Consider the following 20,972-nt stretch of genomic DNA (forward strand, 5'->3'; position numbering starts at 1 on the left):
ACTCTTATGTTGTACAAAATAACCTCTAATAAAAACTTTACCTTCATTCCAAACCATTTTAAGTCAGTATACCTAAATTATTTTCAAAAAAATGTTTAAATTTCAATTTACAATTTTCCACCATTGCGTCTTTCTGTAGCAATTTTTAATTTAGTCTCCATCAAAAAGAACTAAATGTTCTTTTATAAACCAAACTTACAGTATTATCATTGAATAATGTCTTTGGTAATAGCTCTACTTCAGAAGCCTTAATAGCCAAGTTCTTTAAAATCCAAATCATGTTTGCATTTAAGGCATAATTTCGCAGCATCAAAGTCTTAATCCCATTCAAAGTAAATTCCAGCCCAACATCCACCATGCTCATCAATCAATACAAGTTCTGGTTGTAGTTGGGGATTTTTATCAGTGGTGAAGTCCAAACTGGTTTGCTACCAGTTTTTCTGGCCGCACATGCGCGCTGTGTGCCAAATGTGCACTGCGTGCACATCCACAGTGCGCACCACATGTGCGCCGTGAGCGCATGCACAGTACACACCAAAAGGAGGCTTGGGAAGGTAAGTAGAACAGTGGGGGGGGATCAGCTGTGCCACGCGATTTAACTTTGCTAGAAAGCAGGATTTCCTGCTTTCTAGCAAAGCTAAACCCCGCGACACAGCTGTATGCACCAAAAGGAGGCTTGGGAAGGTAAGTAGAACAGCGGGGGGGGAATCAACTGTGCCGCGGGGTTTAGCTTTGCTAGAAAGCAGGATTTCCTGCTTTCTAGCAAAGCTAAACCTCACGGCACAGCTGATCATTGGAAATACCAGTTCCCGGTAGGTTTTTGTAACTATCGGTTCACCTGAACCGGTAGCTTTTTAAACTGCCGGTTCACCCAAACAAGTAGCTTTTTTTTTTTTTTACTACCAGTTCACCTGAACTGGTAGTTTTTATCACTACTGGTTCACCTGAACCAGCACGAACTGGTAGCATTTCACCCTGATTTATATACAAAACAACTCTGTTTCTATTTTTTTCTTCCTGTTGAAATGAATTATTCACCCAAATTTTTATAAATCAAATATCTTATGTCCCTTTTTTCTAATGTGTCTTTTGTGAGCAAATTGGATCTTAATTTTTTTCAAATAATGGTTTCTTCCTTTTTGAGGAGCATTTGCTCCATTTATATTTCAAGTTAAGCATTTTTAAGCCATAATCAAACCAAAAAGTTTCAAAAAATCATTATCTACAGCGCCTAGTTCAGTATCATCCTTTTCAGTTTCGTGTTGCACCTGTTAGAGTTTTTGTGTAATCTCTTCTGATACCGCAATTAGGTATTGCCTTTCTAGAAATTCTCTTCCCTTTTGGATTGAATTCAATTGAAACCTCTGCTGCTTAAAAGTAAAAATTATACCTTCCAATTTGTCCCATAGAAATGGAATCTTTTTCTGCTTTAGTCTCATCAAAGAAAAAAAAACTTTTCTCTTATGAAAAAATATAATTAAATAATTACAAACAAAACAACCAGTATTATTAATCTATTATTAATCTTCAGTCTTCTATTAAAAAGCTACTTCAAAACTTGATCCCTTGTCTTCTTCCTGAAAAATTGCACCAAAACTTTGGAATATTTCTTAGTCTTGCAAACCTTATATTTATTTTGTATACTTTATTGATTTCTGTTTCTTCCAATCCCAATTTTAAAAAAATTACCACAGCTTTAGTAATTATTCTCTAATATCTTCAGTAGAATCCTGTGTGATTCATCTTAATTTCATTCAAAATTTCTTTTCTCTCAATTCAAATACACCCAGATCATCTAGTTCTCTTTCTAACTCTCACTCTATAACTTATGCCTTACTCTCCAATGTTTCCATGTTGTCATTAATTTGTTTTATATCCCCAGACACCTATTCTACTGAGCTTTCCATCTTCCACCCATAACTTCTTTCATCTCCTCTTTCATCCCTACATGTCTTCCATCCAATCTCTTTTTTTCAAAAGCTGTCCAAATGATTCAGCTAGGTTATTGGACAGTTGCTGCGACATTTTCTGAAGCAAATCTGATGTAATTCCTCTCTCTGCAGGTTGCTCTAATGATCTTCTCTCCCTTTATATACCTAGTGGATCCAGGTTTTGTCATTTTACATGTTCTTATCCACCATATCTTTTATTCTCTATGTACATATCTGGCCTTATAATAAGGAGGTATTCATCTAAAAGACCAAAAGAAGCTAGTTTGGGTTATAAAAGCCCAATGCAACTTAAATTAAATATCTCAGAATTAAATCTTTCTTCAGCTCAAAAGTATTCTGCTGATTCAGAGCATCAAGAATTGCCAAATTTAGGTCATTCTCTGAGCAACTAAAAAATGACACAACTCATTGGTTATCACAGTATTTGGAATTCTTGCTCAAACTTTTCCAGACCTCAGTAGCTTACTGTATGTGGCAGAATCAAAGAACAAGGAGTCTTAAAATATACTATTATTTAAAGTCATACGTTCTCCATCAGTTGTCACTTCTCATAATGATGCGCATGATTGCTTAAATTATGGTATTATTTAGTAAATAAGTTATTGTATTAAATAGTTACAATACATAAGTTATTGTATATATTAATATTTAATTAAAAACGAGTAACAGTCAACAGCCCATTTTACTCACTCAGATAATATAGCCCTTTATATTATTATAAATATATCTCAAATTTAAACAGTCATTGCATTGAAGGAACTGAGATTCCACATTATTCAAAACAGTATTGAATGGAAAAAATGTATATAAATTTTGTCCACTACAGCTAGTCCATGACATACAAATATTCATTTAGTGAACATTCAAAGTTATAACAGCACTGAAAACTAATTTATGACCATTTTTCACACTTATGACCTTGCAACATCTCCACAGTGATGTGAACAAGATTTGGACTCTTAGCAACTAGCATGTACTTATGACCGTTGCAGTGTCATGTGATCACCTTCTGCAACCTTCTGACAAGCAAAGTCAATGAAAAAGTCAAATTCATTTAATCACCATGAAACTAACTTAACAAGTGCAGTGATTCACTTGAAAACTGTGGCAAGAAAGGTCATAAAATGGGACAAAACTCACTTAAAACTATCTCACTTAGCTTAGCAATAGAAATGTTGAGTTCAATAGTGGTCCTAAAACAAGGATTACCTGTACTAAATAGCTTTTGGAGAAACAAGTATGGGTTTTTAAAAAAAAAATATGAGAAGTTGTCAAACTATCTTTTGTTGTGTTTTTATTTTAGACATACAATGGTCAGAATGAAAATAATGAAGATTATGAAATCCCTCCTATTACTCCTCCTAATCTCCCTGATCCATCCCTCCTTCACTTGGTGGATCATGAAACTGGATATCATTCACTGTGCCACAGTCTCCCCCCAAATAGCCTGATACCAGCATATTCCTACCAGAATATGGATCTGCCTGCTATCATGGTATCTAATATGTTGAGCCAAGATGGGCACCTCCTGTCTAGTCAGCTACCTACCGTGAGTAATATTTTTTTTCTATTATTGTACCTCATTTTGTATAACTCTACCTTTCTATATGATTATTCCAGATATAATGGAATACAATTTAGAAGAGGAGACATCAATTTCTACTTATTCCTGAGATAAAAATCTGTTTGGATTTGATAGTTTTTAAAATTCAAGATGTTCTTGACTATGATAAATGAAGATTCTTAATTCTGTGCAGAGCCCATGGCTTATTTTAAGAATCACGATTAAGTAACTGAATATTTCCATTTTGCTAACCCAGATATTTTTTGTTAAACTGTGATCTTGTATATTGTTTTGCTAACATAATAACAACACGCATACAAATAAAGCCTTCTATGAATTTAGTTATGGACTAAATTCTACCATGTTAGTTCAGTGCTAGTTGGTAGATAGATTTTTTTTTTCACTTCTCAGTCTAGTGCTGAAAAGGAATGACTGGTCCAAAATCACTCAGCCAGCTTCCATGTCTAAACTAGAACTGTCATATCTTTGTTCCTAGTCCAGTACCCTACTAACCAGTGTATTACACTGGTTAGTATATATATATTTATACCATCACATTAATCTTAGTTACTTTATGATCAAGAAAGTGAATTTTCTCAGTAGCTTAAGTGATATGCTGAACAATGGACAATTAATTTGATATTTGGAAAATACTATACAAATAATTTCAGTTTAGATATTTTTTCTTATTTCTTATTCTTTTCTTACAAGGTATTATAAGACTGTTGTCTGAGAATGAAGTACCTCAGCAGAATAGCCTAGAAATAATAAAAAGAACACTGAAAAAACAGAAACAACACAGGCCTTTAGAATGGATCAGAACTGTGCATTTTTCATCCCCAGTCACGTCCATCAAGTTTTTTCTGCTGGCAAAATAAAATTAGGATAAATTGGCAATGATTGAAATACTAAAAAAGCAAGCTCAAGTCCTATTGTATATTCAAAATAGTCTAAAATAAAAAGTTTGAATTACTGTAACATGCAACCTTTGGATTAGATGTTACTCTTTTGCATAAAGTAGCAGCATAGGAATAATTTGTTAAATTTAAGAAAAAGATGGGTCTGGAACAGAATTTTTTAAAGAGCTTGTCCAGAGCTAAGATAAGAAAAAAATACATGTTATATCAACTTTAGTTGTGTTTTAATAAGCAATATGGAAATTACAGGTTTAGTGTATGAGAAAACTTAATGATTATGGCTTCAGAGAATCTAGCTAACTTAGATTCATATTTTTTTATTTAAAACATTTAAATTCCACTTCCCTAATATTTTGTGACTAATAATTAATTATAATAAAATAATAGTGTAGAAATGAGGAGAAATAGAATAGCAAAATAGCCCTGCATGAAATAATTCTAATCTATCAAATGAAATAAAAGTTTCCCCTATTAGCATATGCTGATCAATATAGTATAATATGGTATGGGAAACTTTGACTTCACTGGCTGGTATTCAGAGATCTTATCTCTTAGTCTAACCTACATTTAAGAATAGATGGTAGGAGTTCACCAAATTTGTAACAACCAAATTATAAATATACAAATATACATAGATACATGGATACATACATATATCTTTACAGATCATATCTTGGAAAAATGCTTCATTTATTAATAACATTTTTTGAAGAAGGGTAGTGTTCAGGATGTTCTGGAAAAAGAAATAGAAAGAGAGAAATTGCTTGTAAATATTAGCAATAAATAATAGAGTTTAAACCGTGAGAAATTCATCCTACCCCTTTACTAAAGTCCCCTACATTTTCAGATATTCAATTTCTTTGTGTCTAATTGAAGGGATTCCACTAATACTTACTCTGTCATGGCCATCTCCCACTCAACAGATACCTTTGTGTGAAATCAAACATTACTTTATGCTCCTCTTCAGCCGAGTTGATTAAACCATTCATTTCTGAGACAAAAGAGTCAATTTCATATGAAAGATATTTCCCTCTCAATTTAATTTAAAGCACAGACCCAATGCCTGACCCCTATTTTCATAACATGATAATTTTATTCTGCATTGATTGTCTCATTTTTGAGAAAAGATATTGCACGTATAAATCAGTTTCTAAAATATCCAAAGAAATGAGGAGAAAGGGATTTATTAAGCATCTTACATATGAAATAATTTATTTTGGAATAGTCCTTGGGAAATGTTCTGTAGTTTATGGGTCTGTTTTATAAATTCAGTATCATGATAATAAATCAGGACTGAGCTGTAAGAAGATAAGAAGAGGGCTTAGTGTGCTATAAGCATAGAATAGGGATATTAAGATTTGTTTCCCCCTTGTAATGAAAATGAAAATCGAAAAGAAATCTGGGGAAGTTCAAGTTTCCCAGCTGATTGTCAGTGAAGAATGTTTTATTTTAAATGGTGCATCTGGAGTGTTGACATATCCCTAAGGTTTTCAACTGCAAAGAGGGTGTTAAGGAAGAAAATTGTCTTTCTATTTTAAGGCCAAAATAATTTTTCTCTCTTTCTGTCAAATATCTTTTTCCAAACCATTAACATTTCCATCCCTGATTAAATGTCATGTCACAGTAAATCAGCCATTCGTTCCCAGTATTTGCACCATTTGTAGGCTGGGCAACACATCTCCCAGTAATGTACGTAGAAATTTTCCAAGTGGCATTAACACAATGTGTATTTTATTTATTTATATGCTCTTTCTATTTGTTTTATCTAAGACACAGCTTACAACAATTAAAAATAAAGTATCAAACCACCACCACAACAAAGATTACTACACAATTAACACAATTGAAATAAAAATCAAACTCAGTTATTAAAATAATAATTAAAAGGTTGTTGAAACATTTAGCATCTTTTTAAATACAGGGAGAGTGCCAAATAGGGCCTTGGTAGTACAGTGGTCTAAAGCACCCTGTTATTAACACAGCTGCCTGCAATTTACTGTTGGTTCGAATCTCTCCAAGGCTCAAGGTTGACTCAGCCTTCCATCCTTTCTAAGGTAGGTAAAATGAGGACCCAGTTTGTGGGGGCAATAAGCTGACTTTGTATAAACATACAAAAGTATGAAGGCTATTGCTTAACGCATTGAAAGCCACCCTGAGTCTCCGGAGAAGGGCGACATATAAATCAAATAAAAAAAAAATACCTTTTTCCACATGGTCTGGAGCTATTTGGGAGAAGACTCATTCCTCCATACCAATACTAGAGCTTCTGGTAGTGGAAACGTATTCAAAAGGATCATTGTCACTGATCTAAACAACCTATCAAGTTTATAATGGGAGAGATGGAGAACCAGACTCTAAACCATTTAGGATTTTAAAGGTTAATACCAGCACCTAACACAGTTGTATGATACACAATTGGTAAATTGACATATCTTTAAATAACCTGAACCCTGCACCATGAACTGTCAGCCTTTCAAAGTAGGCAAGGCAAGGAAACAGGAGTAACTAAATGTCTTGGAATGTACTCTAAAGGTTATGGTGTTACAACAAAATCTTAGATGACTGTGAAGTCCTTCTCTTCTTCAAATTATGCCTACCACAGTCAAGGCAGACCTGTTTTGAGTTTCTTTCTCACCCCCATTTTTTATAATAGCACAACAGTCTGGCTGCTACGTTTTGCATCAACTGCAGTTTTCAGGCACTTTCCAAGAACAGCTGTACCTCATTATATAATATCACAATACATTTGCGCTATTCTATTATCACAGTTTTTCTGTGATATTGTGACAAAAATGTTTCAATGCTCAATATGTATTTCTTAAGCATGATGACATCCAAAGACAGCGTCTTAACTTCCACCAATAAATGTACACTATACAAAATGTACACAATACCTGTTAATGTTTGCATACCTACGTATTTATGAGTGCAATAAGTTATACAAGTAGTTCTTGCTTAATGATCACAATTGGAACTAGAATATTGGTCGTTGAGCAAAGCAGTCACTAAGCAATACATCACATGATAACTTTATTCAACGATTGCAATCCTGGCAATTATTCTTGCAGTCATTAAGCAATCATGTGATTTGTTAAGCAGAGGGGGTTCCAAGTAAGAAACATGAGGATGCCTCAGTTGGGCAGGAGCCCTGAGAGGCAAAGCATAGGATGCACACTTTCCCACATACACAAAGGTCCAAATGCCTAAGAAGCTTCCACAGAGTAGCAGCTGTCTTCTGAGAAGTTCCAAAAGCCCAGGAGGCTCCAATGATGTACTACAGTGCAAAGGAATCACCCTTCATGAACAGCCAAATACATGGGAAGCCCCAATTCAGACCCCCCCAGCTCCATTACCCTTGCTGCTCTGCATTGCATCACACCAGCTGATCTTCACTATTTCCTTTGTCCCACTGTCCCATTATTTATGAGGCATACCCAGCCTGGCCCTTTATGAGGATGAAAAAGAAAATGAAATACTAAAGACAGTCACTCAAATGCAGCATCCTAAAATACTCCTTTTCACTGTGGTCCTGATTGCAGCCATAAACTAGAACAGGCTTTACAGTGAAAGAAAGGAAAAGAAAAACTATCCTACATTTTCTCATGACTCTGCAAAGAAGGTGCAGTTCTTGTCAATCCCAAAACGAAAAGTTTTGGATTGGCTTCCTGTGGGTTAAAACGGCCTGGATTCCTAGAGGAAATTGGCTTCAGCTTGGCTTCCTGTGACAGGAAGCCAAGCTGAAGCCTATCTCCTCTAGGAATCAGCTTGGTGGTTTTAACCCACAGGAAGTCAGCAGAAGCCAATCTTCTCTAGGAATCGGCTTGGTGGTTTTAATTCATAGGAAGCCAAGTCAAAGCCAATCTCCTCTAGGCTTTTGATGTTATCTGGGAAGAATTTGAGCATTCAATGAAGTAGACAGGATCCCTAGGCTGTAGATATGGCCACTTGTGTATTAGATCCCTGCAAGGAGGGAGCATATGGGTGGCTCCATGCATTGATAAATATGTCTTTGAAAGAGGGGTGCATGTGGTTCTGCCAACTCTGAAAGAGTTCCTTCCTCAGGGAACCAGCTAATCTGAACATTTTCATCCAGTCTCCAACTTTCCCTTTTTAAGGAAGTTTGGAGAAGGTGGTCAGTCTCCAGCCTCAGAAGACCCTGGTGAAAATGGATAATCATCCCAGACAGGATTCAGACTAGGATATAATATGAAGTCAGCTTAGGTTGATGATTTGTAGTGATTTCAGAATGAGGATGTTGCATCCATTCTGACTGTCCTTGATCTCTTGCTGGCCTTCATTCCCATCCACTATGATATCATTCTGGTTTGACTGAGGTTGGGAAGTGGGGGGCATTATTCTGAGATATTTCTTCTCTGAGGAGGTTCTCAATTGGTATTAGTGGGAGGAGAACAGTTCAGCCCTGCCTTATGGGGTGCCTCAGGACTTTACCCCACCTCTCTGCTTTTCCAAATCCACATGAAGCTGCAGGGGATAGTAATTTGTTTTGTCCATATAGAGCAAGGAATGATCGATATGCATATTAAATCCAGTAAAACATCTCTGCAACATCAGTGTCTAGAGGCTCTAAGGATCTGGATGGCAAGAACAGATTGTGTCTTAACCCTGCTAAAACTAAATGGGGAGAGGTTTTCAAATCTCCAGATCTGGGAATTGGAGGCTTTCCATCTTTCAGACCTCATGTGAAATATGGTGATTCTCCTGAACTCACAGTTCCTGCTTGAAGAGCAAGTCACAGCTATAAGGTCTCTGCACAACTGTGCCTTGTGTACTAGTTGGTTATTCCTGAACCAAAGGTAGTCACTTATGCCTTAGTTACTTTCCCATTGGACCACTGGAATATATTCTATGCGAGGTGCAAGGAATCATGTGGCATAAACATTAAACAAACTTACAAATAAGGCAGTTGTTGAAGATCATCTGGAATTTTCAGTAGCCCATTTCATAATGCCCATGTAATACCACTATTTTGTGCTGTCAGTTTTAAAATCCTACATAGTATAAAACCAGATTAACTGGCCTTCTCCCAAGGACATGAATTAGAACAACATCCAGTTGAATGTTGTGTTATGATGATTGGTCACTACTGTTGTATTTTGTATTTTATATTTATTTATTCTGTATGTTTTAATACTGGTTTATTATTTGTTTTTACTGTTGTATGCTGCCCAGAGTCTCATTGCTTGAATTTTGTGACCTTAACTAATAAATAGACAAATAGGTAGACAGATAAATAAATAAACTCAAAATACCTGAAAAGCACCTGGTAAGGAAACCTGTCCTAGAGTGCTGGCATTCCCTTATATTCAAATTAGTTTGCACATTTGTGCCTCTTATCCTATCTTCAGAACATTGCAACACTAATGAGTAAATTATTCTCACAATAACTCTTATGTAAGAAGAGAAAATTATTGTCCCTCTTTTATAGACAGAAACCTAAACAAACACACTAGCTGACTTAAACATAGAAAGGCTTGGGAACAAATAAATGAATAAATGATACACTAAATCCATTGATTCCTCTACTGCATTGTTAAAGGCATTATTTTGCCTTCAACTGAAGTTCACTGAACTGCACAGAAGTAACTATAGGCTATGGTAAGTGTTCTCAGAAATGAAGTTTATAACTCCATGCATATGTGTGCTGTTGTTTATGTTAGCATATGCTGTGGTAAACTTCCAAAAGTCACTTAGGTGAGTGTAGAATTTTAATAAATAAATAAAAATACCAAATGTAAAGAATTGGTCTTAATCTCAGTTTTGATTGTCAATTTTTAGTCATGAATTTTGAGCTTATTACTTTTGGTTGCTAAATACATAGTATACTCCTGAGCTATTCAAGTAAATTCACTAAGATTAGAAACAGAAGCAATTAGAAATACATGATAATAGAACTAAATTCTTATAGTATAATGACGTTATTAAAATCCATGGAAACAGTAAGTAATTTTCTGAATAATGGGAACACAGAAATAAATCTCAACAAAATACTGATGGTCTAAAACCATCAGTAAAAAAAATATTGCTTTAAAATGGAGCTGGACATAAAAAAAGATAGGAAATGCAGAATAAGGTAATAACAAAATGCATGTTTAAGTTAAATTTATGGTTTGGTGTGAATTGAGAAAATGTACTTTATGATCACATGACAATCCAGAAGTGGAAACAGTAAGATGATGTTGTGTTGTTCACTGTTTTTTTCTGAAATTTAAATTAATCACTCACTCAGAACGGCACACTAAATTTCTAGAACTTGCTAAAATATATGTAAAAATAAATTTATATAAGACAATCGTTTTCGTTTTCTGCCCTTTTCTCAGGGAATTAGATCTAAATCATGGTTTTTTGTTTTATTTTTTAAAATTTGATTTATATGCCGCCCTTCTCCGGAGACTCAGGACGGCTTACAATGCGTTAAGCAATAGCCTTCATCCTTTTGTATATTTATACAAAGTCAGCTTATTGCCCCCACAAACTGGGTCCTCATTTAACCTACCTTAGAAAGGATGGAAGACTGAGTCAACCTTGAGCCTGGCAAGATTCGAACTTACTAATTGCAGACAGCTGGAGTTAAATTACAATGCATTAGTCTGCTGAGCTATCCAGGTTTTCTTTCATTAAGTATTAAAAGGCACATTGTGTTGTTTGGATGCTGGGATGGAAGTTAGCAAGCCCATGTTCAAGACCCAAATGCTGCCGTGGAGCAGGGTTGTCCTTTTCTTCAGTTCCTGCTAGGGACATGAAAGGAACCCCCAAGTGGGCATCCCCCAGGCAACAGTGATATCACCGGCTAATCCTTTCAACCCAGGAGCGCCTTGGTGGTTCTGATACAAGTGCAAAACTTTTAAGTGTTAAACCATGGAATGTAATTTTGAAATATGAAGTCTAAGACAACAAAGCCATTAGTGGTGAATACTTGCATAATCTAGCAGACTACCAGTTGCTGGTTTCTCTGTTGATTCATAATGTGCTTGGTTTGATTTTGTTTAGCATGATGTGATTCATATTTGGGGCTTAGTGTGTTCCTTTTTAAAAACATGGCATTAAGCTCAGCCAATTGTGATTTATTCAAGAAATCATAGCTAAACAAACTTTGGCTTAATCAAAATGTTCACCCATTTAGAGTCTTTGAAACTGATCAAAATTAATCCAAGTGTAAGAAGTTAGGCACTCAGAGGATTTTGAAATAAGCTCTGGAGCGTCATGAATTAAAGTGAAAATCATATTCAATGTGGGAAAAAATTACAGTGTATGGAAAAGGAATTAAGCATGACTGAGCACATGTCAGATTTTGTTCAAAATATCTCATTTGTTCAAGCTATCAGACTTTATTTTTACAATTCGTGTCCCAATGATTTAGTCTTGTGTAAACCCAGGTAAGTGAATGGAGATGTGCAGGAAGAATGTTTGATGGAAGTGAATGTTTTGTTAATTTCTGAAATTTCCAGAGGACTAAAGAATTTATATCCTACTTTTTAGCTATTTCTTTACACCTGTGAAGCCTTTCATCCCCAATGACTGTGAGATGAAGAAAGTTAATGTTCTCTTCATTAAAGTAAAGGGAGTGCAGCCGATCCTTTAACCATATCCTTCCGTATTGGTTTTTTTTTAAAAAAAAACAACAACTTTGGTTCTATAAATACCCTGCATATACTAGGTTCTTATTATGAAGGAACAAAGTGAGAAGGAAATTCACCAGTTGAGATGTAGCCACAGATGTTAATGTGTTTCTTTTCTCTTCTTGAGGCCTTGCTGATATTGAATGTAACTACAACAACAGAGGAATTATTCTGGGCCCACTCAAGTTTATTTTTAAGATTAGTCTTCCTGGCCCTGCTGCACATGATGTTCTATTACATGGCATTTATAATATCTATGCTTCTTTGTTGGAAGCAGCTATGGGGAACATGCTGAATTCCATTGATATTTAGAATACTGGAGCTGGGAAATGTTAGGGACTCTGCAAACAGAATAATTTTTGCTAAACTGGAAAAATGTGCATTTGACTTTCCTTAATTAGATTTTTTGGGTTACTAGATACATACATAAGGCATAGAAATGGATCTTGGAGAAATACAAGAAATACCAAAGTACAACATATAGAATGTGAAATGTGATGGATGTTTAGCATTCTCTGAGCTTTGCAAATTTCCCCCAAAAGTTCATCTCTAATTTTGCAGAGCATACAAAACCACATTTTCAGCTTCTAAAAAAGGATTTAAGTTCAACAACAAACAGCCCTGCAGGACTTGAAAAAAATCCTTTTTCTTTCCAACTGCTATTCAGGCATCCTGACATCTTTTCTCTCTTTATTTTACACAGATATCAGATATGATGTTAGAAGCCATTCTCGTCTAAGTTCTAGAGGTGGGGATCTCCTGCCATTTCTTTTTAATCCAGATTGCTTTTTCCAGATGAAAGGAGCTATGACATTTTTAATAGAATTGGTTGCATGGTCTCAACAATGGAGATATTTCTTAGAGAGAGAGCAATCATGTGAACCTGCATATGTTTTTTTCTCACTTATCCCTACCTACCAAAATTTTGAAACTAATCAACTTTATCTCTGCCCCAGAATTAGACCCTCCAGAAAGGGTTTTTTTTGGGGGGGGGGGTGGGGGGGGGGCAAGGAAATAGGTTTTCTAGATCAAGTTAGATTACAATAACAAAAGAATCATATGTCAGGTCTCAGATTTATGTCCTCTAGAGTGATTCTTTGCCTTTCTTTATGCATGATGGATAGTTGCTTGTTTATGTTCCCTTCCCTTTAAGGAAATATATATTGCAATAGAATTGCAGGACCATGGGGAAATGTTTACAATTTTGCAAGCTGAATATTCAGACAGCTTCAGTGGTCAAGAGTAACAGCAGATGCCAACAATTAAGTTTCATCTTATCGTGTTTGTTACTGGGCCAATATTGTTTCTGGTAGGCCAGATGGTTTACTATGGCTCCTCCTTTCACCAATGGGACTCTGGGATTCTGTTTCAATGGATTTCATTTCTGATCTTCCCCTTCAACAGAATTACATGATGGTTTTTATGGCTATCTATCTATCTATCTATCTATCTATCTATCTATTTATTTATTTGGTATTTATCAATTTATTAGGACAGTATTTCAAGTCCCTATACTCTTGTTTCTTGCAGAATTTGCATATAACAACTCAATACATTCATCAATAGGCATATCGCTCTTTAAAACAGTCTATGTTTATCATCCCACATCTTGCCCTCCCGAACTCTGGCATCTGCTGTTCTTTATGCCTTTTATATAAGAGACAAGCTACTTAGCAAGCTCAAAGGAACATTTAGATGTGTCAAAGTTATAAATTGTATACAAGATGGCCACAGGCACACACAAGCAACAACGAGATAAGTTTACAATGGGCTTTGGTGTAGCTTTCAACCAAATTTTTACCTTTTACCAGTCTATTTAGAAAACTGGAGTCAAATTGTATTGACTTCTTCCAAGTTATGCAGCAAAATAATCTAGTGATCTTTTATTTACAATTGCCTGCTTCTATGAATTCAGCAAGGGACGCTGTGGCTCAGTGGCTAAGATGCTGAGTTTGTTGATCGAAAGGTCGGCAGTTCAGCAGTTCGAATCCCTAGTGTCGCATAACGGGGTGAGCTCCGGTTACTTGTCCCAGCTTCTGCCAACCTAGCAGTTTGAAAGCACGTAAAAAATGCAAGTAGAAAAATAGGGACCACCTTTGGTGAGAAGGTAACAGCGTTTCGTGTGCCTTTGGAGTTTAGTCATGCCAGCCACATAACCACGGAGACGTCTTTGGACAGCGTTGGCTCTTCGGCTTTAAAACAGAGATGAGCACTGCCCCCTAGAGTCGGGAAAGACTAGCACATATGTGTGAGGGGAACCTTTATTTACCTTTTTATGAATTCAGCCTTCCATTATGTATTGCTAACAATTCTTCCCCTTCTTCCCTTTACTTGTGGACAGAGAAAATGACTATGAAGTGGAATATACTCTTGATTCAAGATGCAGGAAAAAGTGTTTGGAACATCTGATTCACTGGAAAGGCTACTCTGAATCTAAAAAATTCAGTCTGAATTCACAGAATAGGAAACATTCCTCTGGATTATTTTCCATGCGTATGCTTTTAACTTGTGTCTCATTATTCCTTCTAATGTTTAAAATACCCTAAATATCAACTTAAAAACAGAGCCATGATGCAATGGTATGTGAGAATGACCTTGAGGAATGAGGGGAAGAGATGCTGCCTAGAAAACGATCAGACAAGGAATGCCGCCCCTCAGTGGCTTAATGGTTGGAGGAAGAAACTTAATTGATCAGACAATTAAAAGTGGCGGCAGGAGATTTGTATCTTCAGACTTACAGCATTCTGTTAATGTAGCCTTATAATAAAGTAGAATTAGCTTGTCTAGTCCTATATCCCATCTGGTTACCGGGGGGGGGGGGGGCTGATATGGTTGACTTTTGTTCAACACATTATAGTTGGGTGACTAATATTTAGATGTTCTAGACTATTAACCCGTACATGATTTATTGGTTTAGCTTGATGTGTTACATGAACAAATAATTATTTCTTTTACTGAAGTTTTGCATTTTATGTAAATAATCTTGGCCATGGTTATTCATAGTCATTCATATCAGCCAGCCCAGGGCTATAGCCTTTCAAAGTAGGCAAGATCAAGAAAGAGGCATGGCAGGGAATCTAGGAATGCTCTTTATGGCTGTAGAGTAGAACTGCAGAATCTTGAAAGGCAGTCCAAACAAAATCAAGGCAGAGACAGAGAATTATTTTCTGAAATTAATGTATTTATTCCTTAATAATGTATTTATTCCTCATCAAAGTGAGGTCCACATTCCTTCACAAAAGCTAAGAAAGAAAAAGAGAGAATTTTATTTATTTAATTTTTATTTACTTGTATCCCACCTTAATTATTTTTACAAATAATGTAAGGTGACAAACAGATCTTCCTCCTTCTACTTTTCCCTAAAACAACAACCCTGTAGGTTGAGTTGGGCTAAGAGCAAGTTCACACAGCTGGCTTTCTTAGCTAAAGCAGGACTTGAACTCATGGTTTCCCACTTTCAATAGCCTGGTGCCTTAACCACCAGACCAAACTGGCTCTATGTGTTATGTCATATTATACGTTAAGGAGGCCCTGCAGTGGCATACATTGAAACACCATCGTATTTGAGTCATGTGTAGATAAATAGTATCAACTTCACCACTGATATAGAAATCTTGCCTTTTGGACAATTGTATTGGTACATAGTTCATGCAAATTGTATAATAATTGTTTGTTGCTTGTTAAAACATGCCCTAACACAGTCACTAGGGTAAAGTTTAAAACGGCTTTTTTATGCGACTTGTAAGTGTAAACTAGTGTTCGCAGTATAATACAGTGTCATTGAGTAATGCCTGTTCCCATCTTTATTTTAGTAACCTGTAAAAAAATTATGAGCTGACAGTATTTCCCATTTTTATATAGCAGTTACTGCATATATTTGCCTTTAAAAATAATAAATAATAAAGACAATGATTGCATTCATTTTAGTTTTATGTGGTGATTCCCGGGATTTAGCTCATTGTATTATTTTATTATTGCATTTTGTTTTTTAAATCTGATTCGGAAAGGACATTCAAGCAGTATAGACAAAAGGTCCCATCTTCCTGTAGAAAACTAAAATGTTGCTTTCCTGAATTACAGTGTTTAAAAACAACTATAAAGTGCCATGAGAAAAAAATTACAGTGCAGCCATCACCAGGCCTGTTGCTGGTGACGGCTGCAATAAAGCCGATCGTAGAGCTACTCAAATCAAGCTGCAAAACAAATTGAATTCCAAATTAGCAGCCTTATGAAAACAAACTGAGGTAAATGTTGAGTACTGAGCATATGAAATGTAACAGCAGCAACTGTTGACACAGAAACAAGCGAACAATTTAAAATGTGCTGAGCTTTCTCTGTAATTCTGTGAATTGGACCTTTCCTATTTCAGTAAGATTTTTATCTTTTTTGGTTATAAGGTGTTTAAAATTCTGCTCATTAATATTTCCCTGTTTAAATAACTAAATGTAAGTCAGTAGTAAGGAATACTTATAATGCAATCAGATTCAGAGCTGCTTTTCTTTGTATTAATCGGAAGCCAGTTGGCAATCCTCTGCTGGTGTTTTTCTCAGAGGCAATAAATGAAAGAAATATGTCTTTTTAAATTTTATAAAACTCAAAGAAATGGTTTTAAACAGCTTTTCTTCACCTCCTATAATTATTTATTTTCAAACAGTCCTTCAGGGTAATGTTCCGTTTTCTTATTTCACACTCCTTTTTCTCATAAATGAACCATCACTTCAATAAATCATTATGAAAACAGAGACTAACACAAACCCTGAAAGGTTGAAAGATTTATGTAACACATTTATGTTTTCCATTTTCTCATTCTGGTACTCTGCTGCTAAAGCTAAGCTAATAAAAGCAGCTATTAATATTTCTTGTTGCCTAGCAACCACAGAGAGGGAGTAATAGCTATAGCTAGAAAAATAGATGACCGATAAGGAAAAATTCAATTCTTTTATTATCTCAAGGGAAAATGGGCTTTTACTGGAACATTATGATGTACGAGTACAAAGTTGAATACAAAGGATTGTTCTCATTTTTTAAAAAATGAACATTATTTTACCTTTGCTAACTCTCTTTAAGTTGTCCTCCTCCTTTTCCAGTTTAATTGAACAACCCCCACTAATATTCTCCTTGTAATTAATTTGGCATATTCATTTGGAAACTTCTCTCCACCCCCCTACTTTTTTTTCTTTTAACATAGGAGTGTACAATTACTTGGTTGTAATATTTTTCTCCAAGCTGAAATTTGCAACATGCCATTGGGTCATTTTTATGTGTTAAAATATATCATTCTCCACAACAGAAATAAATGGTTGAATAAAATTATTTTTTAGTGCTTTGCTATGCATTTAGCTTAAATATTTTCTAAGATAAGGTTTACTTGATTTCAGTCACTTCTGTAAAGTATGAAAAATACTTTTGCTATATTAGGAACATGTGTACAATAAGCTGGGGGATGATATATTCAAAATATTATCACTTATTGGCTCAAGAAAAATGTTGGCTTTAAAATTGCACAGAATTGCTATTTAAACCTGTACATGTAATTTGCAGTTTAATCCACAATTATCACTGGAGGCAACTGAGAAATGACTTTTTCTCTCCATAGCCACTCCATGTATCTGTGTTTTTTTAAATTATTTATTTATTAAATTTTTATGTGTGGTACCATTTTCTAGGCCGCAAGGATGTTCTTATCAGAGTGCTGAAGTCTCATTGTTCTGTTGTGTCAGGAGACTTCAGTGTGTATGATGAAACTCCCCAGAAGCTGTTAAGAAGGCTGTGATCTCCAAATCAGTTATAGCTGACTTCACTCATTTAGTAAGGCATGCTCTAGATCTGTTTTTCTCTGGGAGAATGAAGAACATTTCAATTTGCTGCTGCTGAGATTTAGCCTTATTTTTGTTGCTGATGAGATTTAACCTATTTGCATTTAGCGATTTTATAGCAATAGCACTTAGACTTATATACCACTTCGTAGTGCTTTGCAGCCCTTTCTAAGTGGTTTATAGAGTCAGCATATTGTCCCCAACAATCTGGGTTCTCATTTTACTGACCTCAGAATGATGAAGGCTGAGTCAACCTTGAGCCAGTGAGGATCAAACTCCTGGCAGTGAGCTGAATTAGCCTGCAATACTGCATTCTAACCACTCCGAACTAATAAAGAAAATCAGTTCTAGATAGCCAGTAAATTTGAATAGTTTACTCCAGTCTATTGTAGATCTGAATTTTATTGTAGTGAGTACTCCTTACCATATTTTATTTTTTCCAAGATTCAGCTCAAGATGTTTCTTGTGGAGGCTTCGGGTCTGATCTTAGCTTAGAAGCTTTATTTCAAAATGTGGTTTATATTTTGAAATAAAACTTCTGGATTTTAAATTCTGCAGAAGATAATCTTTTGTTGATACCATACAATCAGAGGTAGTCTTGACAAAAATCTGGGAGACGTTTCTTTGATAAATGCTGTGCTGCTCTGACTTTTTTTTTAGGAAAATGCATCATTTTTCAGTTAAATTGATATTTCAGTTAAGGAATATCTTACGATGTACAATAGTAGGGAATTATCATATATTGTGGTTCTGACCCTCACACAAAATCTTGCCTGAAGCAAGTACAGCAATGATTGAGATTATCTTGGAATATATTCTCTATTTGTTGAGATTGTTCACTGTATATATTATTGTTATTGTGCATTTGTATACTCAATCTTTTCATTGTATATACCAACCTTCTTAAATTGATGCCCTCCAGACATGTTGCAATCCAAATTTATAAAGACCATGCAACATATCTGAAGATTTTGCATTGTGAGTCTGATGTACATTTGCCACTTGGACCAATTATCTCTCTCAGCCCAGCTCATTTCACAGGGATGATGATGTGGGGAAAATAGGAGGAAGAAAGTGGGTTGAGTATGTCTGCCACTTTGAGTTATTTATAAAAATAAGGGAGAGAGGAATATGGAGAATATTTTTATAAGGTATTGGGAAAAAGTTCAATAAAAATACTTTGTTAGTTTAACTCAGGATTAGTTTGACTGTAAAAGAAAGGTAAAAACTAATATTCTTCACAATTTGCCCTTATCTAATTATATATTTTTGCAATACTAAGGGGTGTTTTTTAACTGGCAAAATAGCTTCCTCAGTTTAACAGTATTCATGGATGCCAGTTATTGTTTGCCTTAATGATTGCCTTTTAGTCTGCTATCAAAATATGATATACACACATAAGTCATCCCTGATTCAGGATAATAATGCCTGCTGCCTTTTTTTTTTAACCTTGCACACATAATGGAATAAACATTGTACTTTGCAATCTATGGTATCTCCTACCATTAGGTATTTGCAAAACAGCATTAATTCACTCTTGTTCTCTCTGTGCATGTGTATTTATCTATTTGTAGTAGTTTAAAATATTAGTGATTATAAATGCAAAATATATCCAGAGCAATTATCAGGCCCATAAATAAGTTGTCTAACACCAATGAGGAGGTTCAGTGGGAACAGAAGCATGTACATATTAGTAGTGTAATTAAAATATCAATTACACTGTGTTGACAGTTTGCCAAATAGCTGGCTTTTGTGCACAGTAAACTTAATCATTCCTAAATCTGTTCAGAAGTCATTTTGCAATCCCGGAAAATTGAACTGGTACAAGATAATAAAATTTCTTAAGGCACCTTTCCAGTATACCTCCCTTAATGGCTCTGTGTTCTCACTGTATGCTGGATATTGAGTTCTGAAAATTATTATTATTTTTAATTTACACATTGTACTGTTGAAAAATACTATTTAATCTCGGCAAAAAGAACTTGAAGATTTATTTTACTCATACTTCTTTTGTTCCTTATATCAGGTTGATAACACATCCTGGTTTTATGTTCAATTTTGGTATTCTGTAGAAGGATGCAATATAAATAAAAGATGATATAAATTAGGAGCACTGTAGCAAATAAAAACTGAATTTCTAAAGTAGAGGAAATAAATACCATATGAGGGAGCTTTAGAAAAGTAGCATAATAAAGATAAAAAAACAGATAGAAAGTTATTTTATTAAAATAAACCATGTATACATATATAGTACAGCTTATATAATATAGAAAATGTACAATATATGCAGAATCAAAATACATAGATAAGAATAGTGTATTTCTCAAATCCTAAATATGCATACATGCATGAATGGATAAATAAATATGAGACCATACAGTATCTTAACTAAGTTGCACGTGCAACAGTCATTATATGTTTGGTCTATGTTAATTCTAACATGTTAATTTTAACATTCTAACATGTTTTAAAAGAAAATATTTAAATTACTTTTGTCCAAAGCTAGAAACCCATCCTCTGAATATAATGCCAGATGAGTGAATAAATTATGTCATAATGGAACTTTATACTTAACAACTGGTGTTAACTGGATCCCAACAATGGAAGGAGTTCGTTTGTTTGCTTGTTTTGTTTTGTTTTTAATGCTAGTGGTGCAGAACAGAAAGCTATTTGCAACAAGGAAATACATGCGGCCCTTATGTTTTGTCAAAGGGTGGGGAAATAAAGAAAGCAATTGTATATACAGGTTCCTCCAACTGTGCCAAAGAGATGCTTAGTGGCATGTGAAATCAACATCACCCTATTTTTGGACAGTTAGGTTCTTGTGAGGGCATTCATATGGTTGCACATAAATAACTCAGTACTGTTAATGCTTTTTAGAAGCATTTTTGAAAGTTTCACTACAATATATTTAATGGTTTTTTTTTTCTTTTCACCTCACTGCATAATTTCATTGCCAAAAGAAACATAAACAACATTTACTTTGTTTTTGTTAGAATCATTCTCCATTTTTGCAATAATATTTAGCTGTTAATAATTACCATTGCCTGTGGCCTTCAAAACACACTGTGCTCTGCTTTCTCTTG

The 20,972-nt window shown here is 35.0% G+C and overlaps 1 protein-coding gene across 1 annotated transcript in view; it reads left to right on the top strand.

The window, feature by feature from the left end:
• Nucleotides 1-20,972, top strand: part of TOX2 (TOX high mobility group box family member 2) — a 244,018-nt gene that overhangs the window by 137,303 nt on the left and 85,743 nt on the right. Inside the window, exon 3 of the mRNA XM_070939940.1 lies at nucleotides 3,256-3,501. Coding sequence (XP_070796041.1) covers nucleotides 3,256-3,501 — 246 coding nt within the window. The remainder of the gene's footprint in view (nucleotides 1-3,255; nucleotides 3,502-20,972) is intronic.

This window comes from Pituophis catenifer, unplaced genomic scaffold (genome assembly GCF_029215685.1).
Source record: "Pituophis catenifer annectens isolate HBS135680 unplaced genomic scaffold, rPitCat1.0.hap2 SCAF_3, whole genome shotgun sequence".
Taxonomy (NCBI): domain Eukaryota; kingdom Metazoa; phylum Chordata; class Lepidosauria; order Squamata; family Colubridae; genus Pituophis; species Pituophis catenifer.